The sequence below is a fragment of the Drosophila willistoni genome (assembly GCF_018902025.1).
Source record: "Drosophila willistoni isolate 14030-0811.24 chromosome XL unlocalized genomic scaffold, UCI_dwil_1.1 Seg141, whole genome shotgun sequence".
Lineage (NCBI taxonomy): Eukaryota > Metazoa > Arthropoda > Insecta > Diptera > Drosophilidae > Drosophila > Drosophila willistoni.
The window spans coordinates 9,404,850-9,426,579 of NW_025814052.1; the positions used below are offsets into that span (position 1 = coordinate 9,404,850).

At 37.5% G+C, this 21,730-nt stretch overlaps 3 protein-coding genes across 16 annotated transcripts in view; 1 reads left to right on the forward strand and 2 right to left on the reverse strand.

The window, feature by feature from the left end:
- LOC6648564 (myogenesis-regulating glycosidase) lies at positions 1-10,817 on the forward strand. Of its 2 annotated transcripts, XM_002071854.4 has the most exons (5): positions 1-596; positions 3,322-3,491; positions 6,024-6,288; positions 7,909-9,754; positions 9,819-10,817. In XM_002071854.4, the coding sequence occupies exons 1-5, from the start codon at positions 195-197 to the stop codon at positions 9,953-9,955; spliced, it is 2,820 nt and encodes a 939-aa protein (XP_002071890.1). In that variant the 5' UTR covers positions 1-194; the 3' UTR covers positions 9,956-10,817. The 2 variants fall into 2 exon arrangements, with proteins under 2 accessions (XP_002071890.1, XP_023035288.1); XM_023179520.2 differs by lacking the exons at positions 1-596; positions 3,322-3,491 and adding an exon at positions 5,649-5,683.
- On the reverse strand, positions 6,347-7,626 carry LOC26529892. 9 transcript variants are annotated; one of them, XR_006954396.1, is made up of 4 exons: positions 7,471-7,626; positions 7,337-7,400; positions 7,051-7,266; positions 6,347-6,997 (listed from the first exon to the last, which is right to left on the reverse strand). XR_006954396.1 is itself a non-coding variant. In XM_015177265.3 (2 exons), exon 2 carries the CDS (start codon positions 6,947-6,949, stop codon positions 6,572-6,574), a length of 378 nt encoding a protein of 125 aa, XP_015032751.1. In that variant the 5' UTR covers positions 6,950-6,997; positions 7,051-7,266; the 3' UTR covers positions 6,347-6,571. The 9 variants fall into 9 exon arrangements, 1 of the variants encoding a protein (XP_015032751.1); XR_006954399.1 differs by having other exon boundaries at positions 6,347-6,985; positions 7,051-7,277; XR_006954400.1 differs by having other exon boundaries at positions 7,337-7,367; positions 7,471-7,625.
- The window catches only part of LOC6648565 (A disintegrin and metalloproteinase with thrombospondin motifs 7), a 19,958-nt gene continuing 8,769 nt past the window's right edge, over positions 10,542-21,730 (reverse strand). The window contains exons 1-12 of one of the 5 annotated variants that reach the window (XM_002071855.4): positions 19,437-19,718; positions 18,857-19,352; positions 18,608-18,770; positions 18,428-18,547; positions 17,767-18,371; positions 16,779-16,892; positions 12,809-12,955; positions 12,174-12,739; positions 11,967-12,094; positions 11,525-11,902; positions 11,253-11,457; positions 10,542-11,169 (exon numbers count right to left, since the gene is read on the reverse strand). In XM_002071855.4, coding sequence (XP_002071891.2) covers positions 10,880-11,169; positions 11,253-11,457; positions 11,525-11,902; positions 11,967-12,094; positions 12,174-12,739; positions 12,809-12,955; positions 16,779-16,892; positions 17,767-18,371; positions 18,428-18,547; positions 18,608-18,770; positions 18,857-19,179 — 3,039 coding nt within the window. In that variant the 5' untranslated portion in view covers positions 19,180-19,352; positions 19,437-19,718 and the 3' untranslated portion in view covers positions 10,542-10,879. Of the gene's footprint in view, positions 11,170-11,252; positions 11,458-11,524; positions 11,903-11,966; positions 12,095-12,173; positions 12,740-12,808; positions 12,956-16,778; positions 16,893-17,766; positions 18,375-18,427; positions 18,548-18,607; positions 18,771-18,856; positions 19,353-19,436; positions 19,725-21,730 lie in introns of those variants that run through there. The other 4 variants (XM_023179517.2, XM_047011422.1, XM_047011424.1 and 1 more) reach the window with 4 other exon arrangements.

A 21,730-nucleotide genomic window follows, 5' to 3' on the forward strand; every position in this document is an offset into this window, starting at 1 on the left:
TGAGAGCAGAGCTTAGCCCGCTCTAAAACGCGGCGGCGGCAACGGTTGTTGTTGACGGTTTTACTTTACGTGTTTCGGTTTCGAGTCGAGTCGTAATTTGTTCGCCCTAGCGTAACAACGTGCGTATATACATATAAGAAACAAAGATCAAACTATATTCGTTCGGGCCGAAACCCACCGACCAAAGGCTCAACATGGCCGCGCAGGCGCTTAATGAACAATATTCTGCTCTACCCTATGCGGATGAGGAGGATCCAGATCCAGATCCAGAAATGCCAAAAACCATAATATCAACTCCAATTCGCAAACAGTCATTGGGCGCTCGTCGTGGTGTCGAGCTGCAACATTTGCGAGTGGTCAATGAAGTGGAACCGACAGCTCAGGCTCCATTGCCGTTGCCGCCTACATCATCATCATCATCAACATCATCATCGGCGGCGTCATCGCCAGAGGCAGAGCATTTCAGTCATGGCCTGAGACGGAATTCAATCTCATTGCCGTCGGGCATCAATGCCTTGGACTTGGAGGCACTACGTCTGCGGCATCAAATGCAGGCTCAGGATCCCCTTCACGAAGAGCACAGTCAAACAGGCAGTGTAAGTTTTTTCGCCTTTACGATTCATTGTTTGTTGTTTATATATGAACGCATAAACTCGTTTGACACAAAAATAAAAAAATTAAAATTCGAATATTCGCTAATTAAGCGTATATTCAGTTATCTCTGCCCCCGAATTCTCAGTTGTGTGTGTGTGTGTGTGTGTGTGAGAGTGTGTGTCTGTCTTACTGAGAATCCCCTGCCAAAAATAATTTTAACACTAATTGACTTAGTCGAAATTCAAACAGGGAGGTGAAAATGCAAATGGAAATTAATGAAATTTCAAATTATTATTTAACATGTGACCAAAAAAAAAAAAAAAAAAATACCGACAACAAACAATAGCTATATAGTTTTTATAGATTAATCACATGATTTTTAACAATCGGTAAGGGAAACTTTGTCGGTATGGCATGTATATATATATATATATATATAGTCATAACTGAATGTAGGTTAGGGTATATAAAAGTAAAGTGATGGGGAAAAAAAAAAACATCTTAAAGACAACGTAATTACAGAAATAATTCTAAGGCCAGTTTTAAGTATTTAATAAATTATATATTTTATTTATGTGAATATGATTATGAATAGGTTGAGTAACTTATTAATATACATATATCTATTCGAATGAGTCGAACTGCCATAAATTGTTGGTTTTTAGAAACCTTTTTCTTAGTGCAATTTTCAAATGTCAATAAATTTAAAACTTTTCAAAATTAGCCTTTAGATGAGGTGTCAAATAACTTATATAAATAAGTTTTTTTAATATTTTACTTATTATGCTCAATAAAATTAAATTCAAATTGAAAGATTTTTGTTATATTTGTAATTAATTTTCCAACTTAAAATTTGATTTCAAGTTAATATACATTTCAAGTAGCTGTTGTTTATTTATCATATCATTAAATGATCTCATAGAAATATTCGATTTGCCTTTTTGAACAAATTGCTAGTTTATGACAGAATTTTTGCAACATCATCAATTGAATGTGATTTCTGTGATTTTTGTGTTCATGTGCTAGAAACCAAAACCAAAATCGCAAACCGAAAACATCTTAGCCACAATAGACAATTATTAACGTATCTATTTACTTGCTTTGACAGCTTTTGTGGGCTATTTTGAGTATTTGCCGTCGCCTTGTTTGCATTCGAGAGATCAAGTGTAATATATAACTTAACGCTAATTATGGATGTGCCAATTGCTGTGCGGGAGCGGGTGTATAGAGATTACGGGGCGTATGTGTGATGGTAGATGGTAATATACTTTAGGTTCAGCCCTCTTCTCTCATTCGCGTGCTCTCTCTCTCTCTCGCTCGCTGGTTTAATACTGCCTGACGTAAGGAGGCAAAAAGTTTATTTGGCCCCTTGTTGCATGCAATAAAATATTTCATTGCCTACTATGGGGCGCTAGGTTATTTTGAAATATTCTTGCTTTGAGCTTAAAGTGCTCTCAAGAATTTAAAAAAACAAAACGAAACAAAATTGAAAATTGTTTTTTAAAATATATTAACATAATCGTTGTTGTTGTTGTAATTAGTTATCAATTGAAGAGGAGGCAAATGTTTACTTAGTTTTACCGATGTGTTCAATTTACTTTTTGTATACATGAAAGATAAGAATCTATCTATAATATGTTTGCTAAGATTGAGATAAGCTCTAGCTAAATCCAAATCTTAATTGTTGGCCGCGATTAGCTTTAACCAATTGTCATTTAATTTACAACAGGATATTTCGCTGGTCAATTAATTTTTATTGAATTGAATGTGGACTAGCCGCCAGCTAGCTAGCCAGCTCTGTTTATAATTGTGTGAGAATCATAATAATTAAACACTCACATACAACAAACTCACTCACAACTCAACCAGCCACTCACATATATGACTCAAATGCCCAGCGATTGAGTTTGAGTACTGAAACGAAGCGCAAAATATGCCTCGAACAGTTCTAGTTAATACACAATATTCCAGACAGCCACAAGATCGGCACACGGAATCAACCAATAATTGGGACTCTCTCTCTCTCTCCCTCTCCATTTCTCTATCTCTCCATATGTGATTGTGATTGCGTGTGATTAAAGTGTTTAATATTTTGAATTTTGTTGTTTTGTGTGGTAAACCAAATAAACAAACCGAGCTTAGGTCAAGTACAATGACTCGATTTACATTGCACAGTGTGCCAATTGGCAAGGAGGAGCAAACACTGATGGACAAAACAATACCTGAGGATATAATCACAATCAACTCCTCATCATCGTCGTCTACATTCGAGTTTCCCTCAAAGGTTAAGGCAGGTACCTAAAAAGTGTTTTTTCGAAAGCTTATCACAGTTTTCTAGATGAAAAGTTGTAATATCAGGGAATATTTAGAGATATTCCCTAATAGATAAAACCTTTTAAGGGTTACCTATGTAACTGTATTTTTAGTACTACGCATTTGAATGTGGTTTCTCGATAATTGTGATTCGTGGTTTAATTTAAGGTGCAAAAATTCGAACAATTTGAAAAAAAAAATACAAAATTCTCATATGTGTGCTAATTGTACGTGTTTTGTAGAATGTGAAATGAAGTGCCAAAAGCCGTATTAAAAAATTGTTTCCTAAATGACACTATCATTTATATTATTCAAGTCATAAATAATCGAATAGGAAATGTGTGTGCTTTTGATTTGATTTGATTTTAATTCGAACATACATAGATGTAATAAATATTCTATAAATTTTTACAGATTGTCGATGAAATGACATCCAGCATTGGGACACCGGCTACAACAGCGGTCAATACACCGGATAAAGGTGTCAGTCTAACGGCCATTAATTTCAATCGAAATCATGACAGCCATGATGATGATGATGACGATGACGATGAGTTTGGCAATCTCAAGAAGCCAGTTTATCGGTAAGTTTGATCAATCAAAGAAGCAAATTCCATTCCATTCAAAAGCACACAAGTATGTATAGGTCAACATGTAATTAATTTAATTAATTTTTAAGTCGCTGACTTTTGTTTTTCTCTCTCTTTTTTTCTTAACGACTTTAACCGCACGCCAATTGCAATAATTTTCTATGGTGTGTGCCGACTTTCATTCGAAACGAAACGAAATGAAATGAAACATGAAACGAAATGAAATCGTGCTTTGCGGTTCAAATATGGGATTTTTTTCCCCTAGATATTTTACATAATTAGTGTGTATAGTAAACTAGTTAGTTGCAGCTAAAGTTATTCAAGCAATTTTCTTTCTCAAAATCTTAGGAATTTCCTATCAGTGCGAGGGCGGGTCATTAAGTTGACAATAAAGGATCATTGTAACGAAGAATCTACAGTAAAAAGAGATAGACACATAAACTTAACTTGTGAGAAAATGAGATAGAAAGCATTATATAGTCCTCCTAATAGAATTAAGGAGAACCACAATAAGTTCTTACATTTTTAAAGCTAAATTGCACACAATTTCTTTTATTAACATAATCTCAGAACTATTCCTCGGTTTCTATAATGATTTTTTCATACCTTTTTTTTGTTTTCGACTATGGCTTTTAAACGAAAACTAAACAATCTCGCCAAAATTAATAAATGGTACTTTAAATAAAAGCTTCTGCTTCTAAGATGATAAGGGGAAAATAGCACTCTACCAAAATTTGTGAAATTTGTCATTAAAATAAATCTTAAACATCAAAGTCAAGATGATAATATAAAGTAAGCGCAACTTGATATTAAAATTATTATTATTATTATACGAAAAATGACAATTAAAAACATTTTCAGGTATTTTGGCGACAAATTTAAAGTTTATCAAAGAAAAGAAAACTCAATATTTACAATTTCTTTTAATTTCTTTTCAAAATTGGACTAAATTTAAGATTTCTAAAGCTAAATCTAAACTTTGCCAATTCCACAATATTTATCTCAATTCTTGATTCATATTTTTCCTTCTCAAGCTATTGAAGTATATTCAACATTTTGTTCAGCTAAAATAATACGAATTTTCGAGCTTTTTGTTTGAAATTTTCCCAAGCATAGCTTAAAGCACTTAGTTGCTTGGCTAAAGCTAGAGAAATTGGGGGTGGCTTAAAAAGTTTTTCAATTTATGAACATTAAAATATAGCTTTTTATAATGATATCTATATATACATATATGTATTTATATGTTGTGTGTGTGTGTGTGTGTGTGTAAGCCGAGTAATCTTGGTTGCTTAAGCGAATTTACAGAAATTACTGAGAGTCCAGCAAATTTTGAGCGACGCACAGTGGCTCAATTAGCAAAAATTCTTTGCATAAATCACAACAAGAGCTACATATTCTCGTTGATTTTTACAACAAATTTTCAATTATTTGCTTGGTTGTAAATTGGTTGTTGTAATTTTAAACATTTTTCCTAAAGAAACACACAAAAAAGTTGACTTATTTAATTTAAACAATTTTCAATTTCCTACAGACTTTTGAGAATTGTCATAATTTTTTCATAACAGAATCAAACTGGTGAAGTAGGCCAAGTTAAAACAAACAAAATATATTATATTTTTTGGAATTTTAATTGTGTACAATCTATAAAATTAAAGAAATTGTTAAAACAAAAAGAAAAAACTTAACACAGATGAAATAAAGTTTGCCTTTACGCTTAAGATACATCCTTTTTAGTAGGCGTGACAGTATATATACGATTTGAAAATGGTTTCTTGTTCCCATTAAAGTGTATTCAGTTTATTCAATCTTAAGTAGATCATCGTGTTTGGTTTTTTGTCACTGTACATCGGACCGAGTTGAGTTGAGAATGATAAGTAAATCAGAGGCAACTTAAAAAGAAAAATGACGCGACAACAACAAGGTTGTTGCTCATTGCCACAGAGAGATACAGATACAGATACATCTACAGATACAGATACATCTACTTACCCTCTTACATATGTAGATGGAGATGAGATACATTTCATTAAGGCAGCTCAGTGAATGATTGTGATTAGGCGTGATAACAAGTGAAAAAACGCCTAGAAAATTGATCTTTAAAAGTAGCAATCGAAAGTTGAAGAACATTTTTGAGTTTAATAGTTTGTGATAAGAGATTTTTGTATTGGCCAAATATTGTAAATATTGTGAGTTCCAGTTTCCTATATATATGTATATTTTTTGGTGTTATATAAACAAGACAAATTCGGATGGGATTCCAGCTTGAGCAGTAGATAAGACAGAGAGGCGATAAGAGGTTTTATTTATTTTTTTTTTTTTTTGCCTTTTTTGTGGCCATGCCATCGTAAAGCCATCATAATTCAAATAAAAAAAAAAGTCAAAAGAAAATTGCTGATCGTAAATAATTATACGAGTATAGGCTTGTCTGCCAGTTTGGCATGTGAGAATCTGTTTTCTGAAAATTTATATGCCCTTATCTTGGAATCATAAATCGTTGTTACCTTTTGTCTCTTTCTCTTGTTCTAGTGATCGCTTTCGCAGCCGGCGACGTGCCTCGATTGCCCCCCTGCCCGCTCTACGTCTCAACAGTAAGGAGATGTTGGCCAGCGATTTCGATACCCATAGTCTCGCTAGCAATCAGGCATCCATAACGAGTGTCAACTCGTTGGCCAGCTTATTGCGCGAGAAGATGCAGGCATTCCCCCAGTTGATACGCAAGAAGAAGCGAGAGACCAAGGACTATAAAATCAAGATATTTGTCATTATAATGTTTTTCATCATCATATTTTTGGTAAGTATACTCCACACCCTCTTATAAACCCCCTTAGCGTCTCGTAAACCATTGGATATTATTTTTAATAGAATGATATTATTTCTTATCCAAATCAAAGATAAATATTAACACTAAAAATTTAGTTTACAATCGATTGAAATGTAGAAACTTATACCATACGAAAATTTTGTATCATTCTTAAAGGCCTTTTTGGTCTTTAAATGGTCTCCTTATTCTCTCCAAATTAGAGCAACCAACGGGAGACTATAAGTGGTTGCCCATCCTTCGCGTTTCGAAGGGACTAGCAGGCCGGGATGCCCGGGATGCCCTTGTGTTTCTCCTCGCGCTTGCGATTAATCAATCTCGAAAAATTATAAGATATTTTTCGACCCACTAGAGTCCTCCGCGACGTAAATCGAAAAAGTCGATACAACATATGGGCTCTGGCTATCATCATGTTGGTAAACGAACCACGATTTGTCGTTAGACGAAATGGCACACGAGTGTCCTTGGAACGCATTGGTCCCCAAAGTTCCTCGAACCATGGTGAAAAGGCAGCGTTGTACTTCGACTTGTATCCTCGATGGCCAACATTGCACCCGTTGGGATAACAGAATTGCTGGATTGCAAAACCAAGTTTCGAGCAAATCGAGTGAAAATTCATCAGCTCGTACGGCATTTTGTATATCCTTGTAGAAATCCTAAAAGCGATTTTCTGAAAAATTGGCTACCGAAATTTGATGTAGCATGGATTTTGAAAAGTAATAAGTTTTAACTCACTTGTAATATAGATCAAATCCTTGTGAAATTCCCAAACTTGTAAAGTTGATGAAATCCTTGCGAAATCCTCGAACAAGTCTTATCTTCTTTCAAATGGTGAAACTTCTTGCGATATCCTCGTACAAGTCTTATCTTCTTTCAAATGGTGAAACTTCTTGCGAAATCCTCGAACAAGCCTTTCACTTTCTTGTGATAGTGAGAAATCCTTTGAAAATCCTTTGAAAATCCTTCAAGTTGTATCTTTCGTGACGAAATACTTGAAAGACTTTAACATGCTTTAACTTACTTGTGATGGTGATGAAATCCTTGCAAAACTCCTTGAACAATTTACCTTGTGATAGTGAGAAATCCTTTAAAAATCCTTCAAGTTGTATCTTTCGTAACGAAATACTTGAAAGACTTTAACATGCTTTAACTTACTTGTGATGGTGATGAAATCCTTGCAAACTCCTTGAACAATTTACCTTGTGAAATACTTTGAAATACTTTTAAAAAGTTCTAAACAATTTCTTATTTACACACACGTGCTCAACGAATGAAAACTGGATATGAATTGAAATCTCTCTGGCCCCAGTTTGGTATATCGATTCTGAGAAACTGGCCAGGCCAACTAGATTAAAAAACTTTTCAGCGAAACATTTGCAAGGCCAACTTGATTGGAATTTATCAAATAAGTGTTTCAAACTTGACAGATATCTGAACGACAAGTTTTCCTAAGGTAAAGACATCGAATTTTAAGTAATTATTGGTTAAAATTTACGACCTTTCTTTCTTTTATTTCTTTCTTTTAATCTCTTCTGACTCATAGTTAAAAGTTCTAATGAAGGTTTGGATTTGGATTTTTGATTGTCTTTGCAGATCGGCTATGCCTATATTGCCTATCATCAGCAAGTGCTGACCCGTAGCTATTTCCAGAAGATCAAATTCAATTCGAAGGATCGCATATTTCGCATACTGAATCACGAGGACAAGGAGGTGATCTCTGGCCAATTGGGGGTAACTCTGGGCAGTGACACGGCGCCATTCCATTGCCTGGACGAGCACAGACGTAGCGATGGCAGCGTGTGCATCGAATGGAATGGCATCGCCCGTTTGCATATGAATTTCCAGGACAAGGATGTCTTCCGTTGCTATACCCTGCAATGGCAGGCTCTGACGCCGGGTCTCCTGCCCACCGATTGCTATGAACTGAAGCGTGACAATGGTCTGTGGTTCGGCGGTGGCATCACCAAGGGCCAGGAATGGTCACTGAGCTATGCCAATTTCGATTTCAAGCCATACGCCAGTGGCGATAGCAAAGTCCATCAATTTGGCAATGGGGTAAAGAGATATTTCATCAATTCGATAGGTGTGGCCATGCAGGTGAGCGAACGGACTCCCCTCCAGCTGGGCATCAATCGGACGGAGAATCAATTCTGCCTACGGGCAGCCAACGATGAGTTCACCTTTGTGAATCGTTTGACCGAATTGCCGCAATTGGACTACAAGATCTGCACCACCGAGGATATGCGCAGCCTGCACATGCTGATGACCCAGCAGAGTCTGTGGGACGGCCTGAAGGAGCAGGATATCAAGGTGCTGCACTCGCTGCTCGAGGAGCCAGTGTGGCGCATACCAACACAGGAGCGGGCCGATTCCCTGAACGAGACGACCATTTGTGATTACTCGGAGAGCGCCATTGCCATGGGGTTGGGTCATGTGGTGATCAATGAGTTCTGGCAGGAGAATATTGGTGACTTCACGGTGGATCGTTCCCGGTTTCCCAATCTCAAGGATACCATCGATGTGCTGCATCGTCGTGGCTTCAAGGTGGTCTTCACCATTCAGCCATTCATCAGCACGGACAGTGAGAACTTCAAGGATGCGGTAAGTCGCAAATTGCTCATCTACGAACGTCACTCGGAGCGCAGTATTCCCGCCCTGACGCGCTACAAGAGCAGCTCAAGTGCCGGGGTATTGGATATAACCAACAATGCCTCCGTTCCTTGGCTGCTGGAGAAGTTGCAGCGCCTCAAGGATGAGTATGGTGTCAAGTCATTCTACTTGGATCTCGGCACGGGCTACAATCTGCCGCATTACTATCAATGTCGACAACCCCTGGACAATCCCGATACGTATGCCCGTATACTGACAGCAAGTCTGGAGAGTGCCGGCCTCATGGCCGTCTCCACGGCCAGTGTGGTGCCCAAGCCGCCTACATTCCTCAGTACGCCTCCGGCCAATGCCACCTGGGAGGGTTTACGTGAAACTCTGGCTGCTGTCCTCAATTATGGCATCATTGGCTATCCATTTGTCCTGCCTGGGGCCATTGGCGGTGATTATTTGCTAGAGCGTTCGCTCTCGAAAATGATTTCGTTCTATTCCCTCGGCCAGCCGCCGTTGCCTGATCAGGAGCTCTTCATACGTTGGCTTCAGTTGGCCACATTCCTGCCGGCCATGCAGTTCAGTCATCTGCCCAGCGAGTACAACAGCGAACTGGTCAATCGGGTGGCCCAAGAGCTGAAGGATGTGCGACAAACTGTGGTCATTGCTCTGCTCAAAAAGTATCTCAGTCCATCGATGAACGAGGGTTTGCCCTTGGTAAGACCCCTCTGGATGCTGGATCCCCATGATCCAGCCTGTCTCATTGTCAGCGATGAGTTCTCTGTGGGCGAGGAGCTGATTGTGGCGCCCATTCTCGATGCGGGACGTGAGGAGCGTGAAGGTATAGACTCCACTCCACTTGACTCCACTTTAAAAAGACTTAATTGTTTACTTTTTCTTTTCAGTTTATCTGCCCCAGGGCGTATGGAAGGATGGCATCGATGGCTCCTTAAGAAAGGGCAGCCGTTGGATGCATGGCTATCGAGTGCCCAAAGATAAAATTGCCTATTTCCGCAAAATGCCCGATAATACACGTTTTTAGCTATCCCTCAGTCATCAGCATCCCCCCGCCCACCATCCTGCACCCAGTCTACAGTCATGTGATATGATTAAACGCCAATAAGAACATAATTATCTATCTAAATATATATCTTTCTATATATACAAAGTAGATGCTCACGGGTTAAAACTTTCAGAAATATGTAACAAATTTATTTAATAATATTTTGTTTTTATTTAATAGAGTCTAGTCTAAATGCTTTGAATCTGGAACGTCTTCTAAAAAGGATAATAATATTTTGAGTTTTTTATAGTTTTTGCTGATGTGGAAAGAAAAACAATTTCAATTCAATTTGTCAATAGAGAAAATGAGATTTTAGGGCAAATTTTGATCAGATTACTTGAACTACAGTCATAATTCCCTTAAGTGAACTTCTATATAATGGTTTTAATTCAAAGATATAGTAATTATAATTTTTTTTTTGATTGAATTCTTTTTAAAAGAAGTTTGTCTATAAAATGAACTGCTAAAATATCCTTTTATGGTGTTACAATGATCCTTAATTGGGTTAATAGCCAAAGAGGATAGTTTGATTCGGATTTTGGGCAAAAACTAAAAAAAAATTAACTCAAAGTTTAAATATTATTTATTTATATTGGCATAAAATTACGTTCAGAAATTAGAATTTTTCAGAAATATTAGAATTAGCCGAGGTGATTCTAATTTGCGAGCGTCTACTGTATAAATATATATATATATATATTATATTCTATCAACTATTTACGATAAGCTAAAAATTACATGTAAATTAAGTTAAATTTTCGTGTATTGTTTGTTTTTTTTTGTTGATTTAAGTACAACTTGGTCATTGCTCGACTATCAAAATGCTTATTTGTTAAATAAATACGATTGTTTTTTTTTTTTTAAATAAATAATGCGATCACCGATTAGGATCACTTGTGATGATCACTCCCGATTGCGACAATCGGGCAGCGTTGATTCGCAGGGTTCCGTTTCCGGTGGCCTGGTCAATTGATCGCATTGTGTATCGGCCACAACAACATCATGCTGATCGAGACAGACAATGGATCGACGCCGCTGAGGCGTGGCGTCCGGCTGACGGCATGTAACTGGACAGAATTGCCAAGGACCTGGCCACCAATGTGCCGGGCATTGTTGCTCAGCACAGGATCGTGTCTGACGTAAAGGACGCTTGTTTTTCGCCAGAGTCCAGCAGGGTAGCTTATCGCTCAGTACTGCAAGAGAGAGATGAATGATTGAATAAGCAAACGTTCTTGAGGGAGAGAGAGAGAGAGAGAGAGAGAGAAATGGGACTTACCCTTGCCATTCTCCTGGCATATGGGATCACGATGCTGTACACCACCGCCACAGGTGGCCGAGCAGGTTGTCCAGTTGCCCAGACGCCAGGCATACTGATGATGCAACGGCTGATGATGTCCCCCAGCAGCAGCACTGACATCGAATGCCGGCAAAGTGAACTCATAGTAGATGCCGGCATTACTCTCATTGCCCCGTACAATTGCCTACCAATAAGACAGAGAGAGAGAGTCCAATTAAATGTAATTGGGGATTTCAAACGATTCGACTTACATATATGGCTATGGCATGGTGAATGGGCTGAGGTATTTTGATTGTCTCCTGCTCATCAATACGATCGTATAGACTTTCCGCTTCGGCAATCACATATTCACCGGGCATAGAGATCAGACTATCGCCATTCAAATAGAACTTTTCACCGCCCTCTGACCGGCCGATGGCCAGAAAATGTGGCGAATTGACCAACTCCTTGATCACAATGTGACGGGAACGTGCTGGTATGCTAACTATCTCGACATAGGAGCCATCGGGCACCTGAAAGGGTTCCGCATAGATCTCCTTTATCGGCTTACACTGATCGCCAGCACCGCCGCAGATACCGCAACGATCGTCCTGCATGTCCGAGTCAACGATCCAATCGCAACCAACTTTCTGAATGAAATGCTTGTTTAATTCATCGCCAATCGCGATTAATCACATGCAGTGATGACCTTACCTTGCAGATGCCATCGATGCACATGTTATTGGTGCCCAGAGTGCAGGGCGTGCCATCGAGTACGGTGCCACCCCAATTGGCTATGATCGTGTCATCGACATCGCTGCAAAACAATCGGCAAGGATTATCTGTAAGTGAAGTGATAGGTTAGTGAAATTCCGCTTCGTCTCTCTCTCTCTCGAGAGAGAGAAATTCTTTTCCACTTACTTTTATCGAAGAAGGGCAACCATTTGTATGTGCCACCTTGATAGGTGACATTATCATAGCTCGCACATTGCTGGGCCCGAAAACTGGGCTCCTCACTTGGACAGGATCTCTTGCGACAGATTTTATAGCGTTTGCGTTCGCCAATGCAAAAGACACCGCCGTTGGCCGGCACAGGTGAGTCGCATTCACGCTGCTGGGTAGATACCCCACCGCCGCAGCTTCGCGAGCATTCGCTCCACTCGCTCCAATTGCCCCAGCCGCCATTGATGGCCTGCAGTTCCTCGCGGCGCACACATTTGCCGTTCTGGCACCATTTATTTCTGCCACAACTGGTGCCCGGAGCCGTTGGCCGCATATTGGTCACGCATTCGCCATTGACGCGACACCACAGTGTCGAGCAGAATTCATGCGGAGCCGAACAGGCCCCCACATCACTATCATTCGTCAGATTGAATTGCATGCGACACTGGCCCTTGGCATTGTAGCGAGCGCCTGGCAACTCGCCCGTATAATTGTACTCGTCCAACGGAGTCGGCGAGTCGTCGAGACACTCGCCCAGTCCCTGACTACAAGAGAATACAGAAAATAAATGAGAGTTTCTTCTCCGTGCTTCAATCTCTGATTGCTCCACTCACTCGAGAAAGTGTGTGATGTACTTTCGGCTGCAGTTCGACCAGCAAACCTGCAGGGTATCGGCTCCAAAAGTCGGAGTCATTATATGCACAATGGGGCCGACTCGGGGATGGCAACCAATTTTCGCCGTATCATGGAACATGCCGAAACTGCAAAAACCAAGAAAAAACAAAAGAAAAACGAAAGTGAGTGTTGGAAAACAGGAGCCATTCATTCTAACTAAGGTGCGTATCAAAATGATAAGACACTTAATTTTTCTTGAATATTTTTAAAATTAAGGCACCTACTGGACTAAAAAACTTATGGAAATATTTAATAATGGAACAGAAAAGCGTTTTAACACATTTTATTCAAATATTTTAACAACAAATGGTTTTTTTTTCAAAAAAATAGAAAATGCAGTATTTTCAGTTGTATCAAAATTATAAGACACCTTCGGCTGTAGCACTTAAATATAAAAAAAAAATTAAAAAGAAACGATATTTTATAGATTTATTGTTGATCCTGGGCATCTACCAACTTCAAAAATTCTTTTTTTCAAAGAATGTGACAATTTTTGAAGTAACTCTGGCTCTAAAGAACGCCACTCCCTAAAAATTGATATTTTCAGGTCCTGTATGTTCTCATAGGTCCTGTTGTTGCTATAGACACGTCGTGCCATTATACCCCAGATATTTTCTATTGGGTTTAAGTCCGGTGAACAAGCCGGCCAGTCCAATTAAGACACCGAACGACGATCCAAAAACGATTTGGTTTCGCGACTAACGTGAATTTGTGAATTCGAATTCAAATTTTTTGACTGTCTTATCATTTTGATACGCACCTTATATCTGATATATGTATGTTTACGTTTCTATATAGGCAAGACAAGCAGATAGTATTTAGAATAGACTTTAAATCGGACATTGGAATATACTTTTCAAAAGGCTTTAGACAACTCTTTAGAATAGACTTCAGAATACTCTTTAGAATAGAGCAAAGAATAGACTTTAAAATAGACTTTATAACAGGCTTTAAATTAGACTTGAGAATAGATTTTACAATAGACTTTAGAATAGAGTTCCGAATAGAGTTAAAAAAGACTTTAGAATAGACTTTAAAATATATTTTCGAATAGACTTTAGATTTCTATCTAATATACTTTAGGATAGATGTTAGAATATAATGTACTTCACAATGGACTTTGGAATAGACTTTGGGATCGACTTTTAAACAGACTTTCAAATAGACTTAAGAATAGACATTCGAATAGACTTTAAAATAGACTTTATAACAGGCTTTAAATTAGACTTGAGAATAGATTTTACAATAGACTTTAGAATAGAGTTCCGAATAGAGTTAAAAAAGACTTCAGAATAGACTTTAAAATATATTTTCGAATAGATGTTAGAATACAATTGTCTTTGGAATAGACTTTTAAACAGACTTTCAAATAGACTTAAGAATAGACATTCGAACAGACTTTTGAATAGACATTATAATAAACTTTATAACAGGTTTTACATTAGACTTGAGAATAGATTTTACAATAGACTTTAGAATAGAGTTTAGAATAGAGTTAAGAAAGACTTTAGAATAGACTTTAAAATATATTTTCGAATAGATGTTACAATACAATTGTCTTTGGAATAGACTTTGGGATCGACTTTTAAACAGACTTTCAAATAGACTTAAGAATAGACATTCGAATAGACTTTTGAATAGACTTTAGGATAGAATATACTTTGGAATGTACTTTAGAATAGATTTTAGAAAAGGGTATAGGGTATAGAATGTACTTTAGAATAGACTTCAGAAGACTTCGAAAAAGACTTTGGGATATACTTTATAATACCCCAGTTATAGACTTCAAAATAGACTTAAAAATTAAACCTAATCGCCTAATAGCAGATAAATGATCTTTTTCGAAAGTCAACCAATCCTCGGAATATAAACGATAGTTTTCGTCCAAGCATACATAATACTTATGAAGTATTTCCTAATCAGAAGAAGATCAGAGATGGCAACATGTTAATATTCTCATTTTGATAAATCTCATGAGAAGTTCAGAGTCTTGACAGTTAATCAGAGGGAGGCGTCTCTTAACTAGTGCAATGCAGCTTTGGTGTCCCCCTCTTTAAGCATAACCAGCCCCCCCCCCCTTCCCCCCACAACCCACCTCCTTCTACACACACACACATAGAGATTACTCGTATTATTATTACTTCAAATGACAAAACAATTTATGCCAAACTGTGCGACATATTCGGAACGCGAGTCAAAAACCTGATTATTACAATATGTGAGAATATATGTATGTGTATGTGTATGTATGTACGTATGGAAGTAGTTTTCTTGTTAATTCAAAACAAACAACCAAATTGAATAAATGGAATATCTGTAAACAAAACAAAACCAATGGCCACCACCACCAGCAGCACCTGACGCTAATGCCCGACGCTGACTCTGACTCTGATTCTGACTCTGACGTGGTGATCGGATATCTAGGTCCGATCGATCTAGCCAACTAAGCGATCTTACACAACGGCAACAAAAGGCAACAATTGAGGCTGGAATGACGATTGAATTGAGTAGCCGGTTGAGTCAATCGAAACATGCCAGACTGACGGGCACTTGGCTGAGCTTACATATAAGGCGTTTTACAAAAATCCACTTGACACGAACACGAAAACGAGATAAGCCTACGACGAAAATAAAAACCTGACGATCTGACGGCCAGACGCGGCGTGAAACGATGCTGACAGCCAGCGGCTACCAAGCACTCACTCTCAATATGGGGATCCCACATACTTACTTACTTACATACATACATACATACATACATACTAACTACTCAATGCACAATCTAAGTGAGTGTGAGTGTAAGTGTATTCAAAAGCTAGGGATGGGTAATGATATTTACCTAAGAATTACTTGATATACAACTAAGATCGAAAGATATTTGATATATTATTTCCATCTGCCAATAGTCAATAGTCAAGGAATGAAACATAAGGAAGGGAAAAGTTTAAAAGAAAGCTCATAAATTTCAATGCAATTGATTACAAGATTGATTTTCACATTAAGAAATAGTTTTTTTTTTTTTTAAATTATTCTTTCCAATTTATAAGTTTCTTTCATTTAAAAGCTAAGCAAACATTTCGAAAACTTCAATTTGATTACGTTAACCAGTTGGGAATCATAAGCAAAAAGCGTTGATTGTTGATATAATTAAAAACATTTTCGTTTAAATGTAATCAAACTCAAATAGAATATAAATTTTAATTGTTAATTTCGATTTGTTAGGATAAATTTGAAAAAAAAATCATTTGATTTTTAAACAAATCAAAATTCAAGACTAAATTTTGACACCGTTATTATGTCTGGCTAAACTCAATCACTAATCAATGTTTAATGATCACTGATTAACTTATGAATATTTGATGATATGTATCCATCATTTATATTTATGATCCAGCCCTTGTGGTTGCGAAAATTATATTTGTTTGTATCTCTTTACGCTTGACTAATTGAGTTTGAATGGAGCGACAGTTGGTGGCGAGAAATGGTGGGAGGTGGGGACAGGAAAGAGAGACGGAACTGTGGGCGAAGGCGCGATTATTGTCAGAATACACACACACACACGCACACACATAGCGAGTGTCGCTCACGTACGCAGGTGTCAAAGCATCCGTCGTGTCCACTTAACTGGCCACTGGAACTGCTGGTGGTGCTTTGATTCATTCATTAAACGAATTAAATTGGGCTGGAGACACACACACACACATGGAGAGGGAAGAGATGGGGAACATGCATGTAGAGACATAAATCTTGCGTTGGCCGCCACCATAATCCGCCTGAACGCCACAGGTGGCCATTTGTCTGTGGCGGAAGCGCTGACGCTGACTTTTCGATTTGAATTTTTTGAATTTGGGATGTGGACCAAACTGGATGGCTATGTGGATGTGGATGTGGTTGTGGATGTCGACTTACTTGTGGCCCAGTTCATGCGTAATTGTGTGGGAGAGCATGATGCCGTTGTCCTCATTGACGCTGCACGACTGCCTCGGCTTGCACATGCCGCCCACGTTGGCCAATCCGAGTGTCCTAGAATGGAATGGAGAAGATACACAGATTTAGCAACATCCAATGATCACCATCTTTAGCCCCAAAGCCCAATCCCATAGCCGGATTAGCCTCATGCCTTGAGATTCCCCGCTCTATTGGATCGATCATTTTTGAACATTCATTTACCAAAATGAAGTTTAGAGAAAAGTTGAACAAAAATTTAGTTTGGAAAATTTGGAAAAACTCTCAACTTTGCGAATCTGTAACTTTGCCAAATTGTAACCGATTTGCGAAAGTGATATCTCATTTAAAGGTTTTTAAATTCATTTTTGAAATGTAAATTATCGAGTTCATATTTTCAAGCGAGGACAAAACACTGCAAATAAACAGCAAAATATTCCAATAAATCCCAATTTCATGAAGCTCAAATTTGGTAAATTTTTGAAGTATTTCAAAAACTTATTTCATGAAGCTCAAATTTGGTAAATTTTTGAAGTATTTGAAAAACCTTTGTCTTTATTTTCAACTTAGAATAATGTCTTTCAAACTAAAAACTAAACTAAATCTTGACAACTAAATTTTTGGTACATTTTCGTGATGTTTACATCTTAATTTTCTTTCAAAAATTGAAAGAACATTTTTTTTAAATATCAAAGTATTTGATGCCATTTAAAGCATACTAAATGTCCAGTTAAAAAAAAATGATATATAAGTTTTATAAATCGGTTAAAAATTTGCAAAAATGTCGGCTGAAAAAATCAGTGTAACCGAAAATTAATGAATAATTAAATATCTAAAATCGTTTTTCACCGATTTTTATTCACTACCAAATGAGATCTTTTGATTTTGAGCTGACTTAATGCGGCACTGCCTACTCCTCCCCCTCTATGATCTACTCTCCGGCTCTACTTACTTGCAATTGTTACCGCAAATATTTTTACGGGTTATCAATATGGCCACATCATGATGATGTGGATCCATGTCATTGGCCTTATTGAGTTTGTGTTGCCAATTGCAGAAGCGATCCAAATTCTTTTGGGCATTCTGTGTGAGATTCAGCTCCTGTTCGGTCTCATCCTCGTCCAGCTGAATGATGCGTACGACAACAATTTCAATGGAATTGCCAATGCTTGGATCCTTGTAGAGGGCGGAGACCATATTCATAATGGTCAGCAGATAGCGATTAAGATCCTTGTGAAAGGCTGTCATTGTGGCATCGGCCACAATCAGAGTCTCCACATGACGGGGACTGCTAATGGAGCGTCTAGAGCGCTGAGATTGGGTTTCGTATTTGAATTTCGTATGCAAGTGCTGGCGATGACGTTGCCGCTGTCGTTGATGGTGCTGGCGATGTCGACGGATCTGACGTCCGCCTTGGATTTTGACTTTGCCACGTGACTGCCATTCGAGGCGGGTTTCCAGTGATCGTCGTGGCTCTCTAGTCCCGCAATTGCCTTCTCCCTGATGATGATGATAATGATGATGCAGATGATGGTAGTGATGATCCTTGCGTTTGTGCTGCTATTGCAAGAGTTTAGAAAGATCCTTTTAAAACCAAAAATAGGCGTTCTTACCTTTGGCCTGACCGAGGATCGTTGGAATACCACATGTGGATGGCCATTGATGGGGTGTTCGGTATGCTGTTTGGATGGCTCAATGAAGTACTCATTGCTGGCCGTACGTATGTGACCCACCTGGCAAGGGAAACACTTTAAACAAAAGACTTAGGCAACAAACTTGCACATCACACTTACCAATCCTCCACAAGTGGAAATGGCCACATTTGCCAGCGGTTCGCCACGAACTTTGCCATGGAAATGACAATTCAAATGCTTGTCAGACAGATGCGAACGTGTTCTCAGTTCCCGACGATGACGTTCCACCACCAAATGTGGTGATAGAAAATAATTGTGAGCTCTGATGGAATCGATGAAGAATTTGAATTTTGATTGAACCCTCCCCCCAATCTCTCTCTCTCTCTCTCTCTCTCTCTGTCTACTTACGTCAACTCCAAATGTAAAGTTCCATTGCTAAGCGGAATATGCAAATGCAATTCTGGTTCTTGTTCCGTTTCCGCTTTCGTTTGGTCCGTTTGTAGACTCCTTCTTTGCCTATGCTTGCGATGATCATATGAATGGAAATAGCTCAACTTTTTGGTCATATAGACACCATTCGAATAGACACGATGCGGTATTACTAGCTCACCCTGGCCAGCCACCAGCTGATCGCTGTGAATGCCATACAGCTGATGATGGTCGTTGCCAATTGGACTGGCAGCAGCACAAACAACGAATAGCCAAAAACCGAGCGGCCTTGTGCTCGGCATTCTCTGTCTCTCTCTCGTGTCGTTTGTCTCCCGATAAACCGATTAGACCAAAAAAAAAAATATAACTCCTTTTTAACCGTTGTCCAGACGTTCAAGTGTCAGCAGCATGGCAGCGGCGATTGCATTATTTAATTTTAATGCAAATCCCGAATTCAATTATTGAATCCTGCGACCTGCAATCGAAAAAGTTATACTTATCAAATATCAGTTATACAACGATCCTCAATTAGTTCAAGGCTTCAAGGAGTTTCCCTTACCACATTTGATATTTAGATCTTTGAATTGAACTGAATTTCTTCCTAGATGAATGGAATTGCATAATAAACTTTTTACTTTTTTGACCGATTCAGAATGGCAATTGATTTCTTAAAGAATTTCAAAACATATTTTGGAAAAAAAACAATTCTTTTTGTACTTGTATATCCGGAAAAAAAGTGTTAAGCGTGGAATAATGAATAACAACTGAGGAAACATTTAAAACTCTCTACTAAATGACTTGGCCATCGATATGATCCTTGAGGACTTGTTTATAAATTTCTTATATATAAATTTAACAATACTTTTTGACAGTTTTCTAAAGGCAAATTGGTTTTATTTTGTTTTTCGTCTGTGACATAATAAATTAATCAACATTCGGAAGATGGTCTTATCACAAATATGAACCGATACCGGAGGATGGTCTAGGCGTTACGGATTTTGATGGTGTTTTAGTAACCACCAGAAACATTTTTCTGGATTCATACCTGATTTGAAATCATCTTGAGACTCATCATAGATCATCAGACTCAAGATACTCATCTTTTAAGCCCTCTTGTCAATTAAATAATGATTATTTTCATACTTAAGACTTAACACTTTGCTTAAGTAAAATAGTAAGTGCAACAAAAAGTAAGGTTAAGTAAGGAACAAAATGACTCTAAAGAGAGTCGAAACGGATTAAATGAAGGATCATAAGCAACTCATCAAGAGGTGGGGGTTTCTTATGATCCGAAAATAAGCTCATTTATAACTATATTTTATTCAGAAAGAGGTTGAATCCTCTTCCAAGATTCGTGGACAATCAAAAATCTAATTAAATGCGTAGTATAATTAATCTAAAGTAAAGTTTAAAACAAAACAATATTAACTGAATATTTGAAATCCTTAAAAGTTGTGATCACAAGATCTTGTCTAACCAAGTCTAACACGAAATTTGGATTACAGAAATTTTAAAAATAAATATACCATAAAATTATTTAAAAATGATTTACAAAAATCGCAACCAACCAATTCAAAAAATTGTTCTTTTGAAATCTTTTAAAAGAATTTTTATTATTTTGTATTTTTTTTTTTATCGTTTTTGTTTTATGTCTGACTTTTAGCTTAAGAAAATCTTACTTAAAGGAATGAAAAATTGTCGAAGCTGAAATTAATTTAGCAAAATGTTCGATATCCAAAAACTGCTTTATTTTGGCTATTATTAAAAAAAAATCACAAAGAATTTTATCAGAATTTTTCTTTTCAAAAGTTTGGAATGATATAGCATAGGAATAAAACCAGAGGGCCGTGGCTAACTTCGACCGCGTCAAAGTTTGTATACCCTTGCAATTTTTTTGGTAACTCTTTCCTTACCTATAGCCATCAAAGTGGAAAAACGTTTGTTTCTACCCTTTTTGCAAGGGTATAAAAATTTTGTTTCAATGGGAAAACTAAAAAATAACTTGAAATGGTCATAAGTATTAAATAGAATGCATTTTAAGCTTCTTGATATTTTGATTTTTCTCTAGGCAATATTATTTCTACAAACTGTTAACAATATAGTTTTAAAATATTTAAAATAATTTCAATGAATTCTAAAAATTAATAATATTAGAAAGTAGTGTGCTTTTACACTCTCAACTCAAATTTGGTTATTTTTATTTGTTATATTTCTATTTGATTTGTTTCGCTTCAGTTTTTTTTCATCTCTCCCTATTGACGTCATAATCATTTAGCCATGATTCATGGCCAGTTCTGGCCATTAAGAGAGTAAGTTTAAAGCTGTCCAAATAATAGATGTTGGGGAAATTTTGAAAAAGTCTTCTAACTAATTGAGCACATCTCGTAAATATATACATATGTATGTATGTATTGGCTTTTGGCTTTGAACTAATGAGCTTTTTGTTAATTTTATTAATGGAATTGCCAACATTTATCATAAATTACAAATCATCAGAATCGTGATAAGGCCCTGGGTGTAGATAGGGAGCGAAAGAGAGGAAATCGAATCGATTCGATTGAATAATTAAGTTGTCGTCTGGCTTAGATAATGTTCATGATGATTGGCCGACCAAAGACACAAAGCTCTCAAAGTCTAAATTTGAATCCCTCAAGTCTATACACTCATCCCCCCCACCATTCCCCATCCACCACATGACCCATTCCCATTTTCATCTTCAAGTCAAAGTCTACCCAAAACTTAGTTGTCTTTGAAGCGCCGCATTCAAATTATTTGCTTAATTTTATGGCCCGTATCTGTTTTTTTTTTTTTTTTTTTGTTTCTCTGAAATTTTAGCATTGTCTCCCGTGAGTG

Bases quoted from the DNA above. Each gene is read 5' to 3' on its own strand.
- LOC6648564 (XM_002071854.4), top strand. From the start codon at position 195: ATGGCCGCGCAGGCGCTTAATGAACAATATTCTGCTCTACCCTATGCG. The intron at 597-3,321 runs GTAAGTTTTTTC...AAATTTTTACAG, and splicing joins AGCACAGTCAAACAGGCAGT to ATTGTCGATGAAATGACATC. The intron at 6,289-7,908 runs GTAAGTATACTC...TTGTCTTTGCAG, and splicing joins TTTTCATCATCATATTTTTG to ATCGGCTATGCCTATATTGC.
- LOC26529892 (XM_015177265.3), bottom strand. From the start codon at position 6,949: ATGCCGTACGAGCTGATGAATTTTCACTCGATTTGCTCGAAACTTGGT.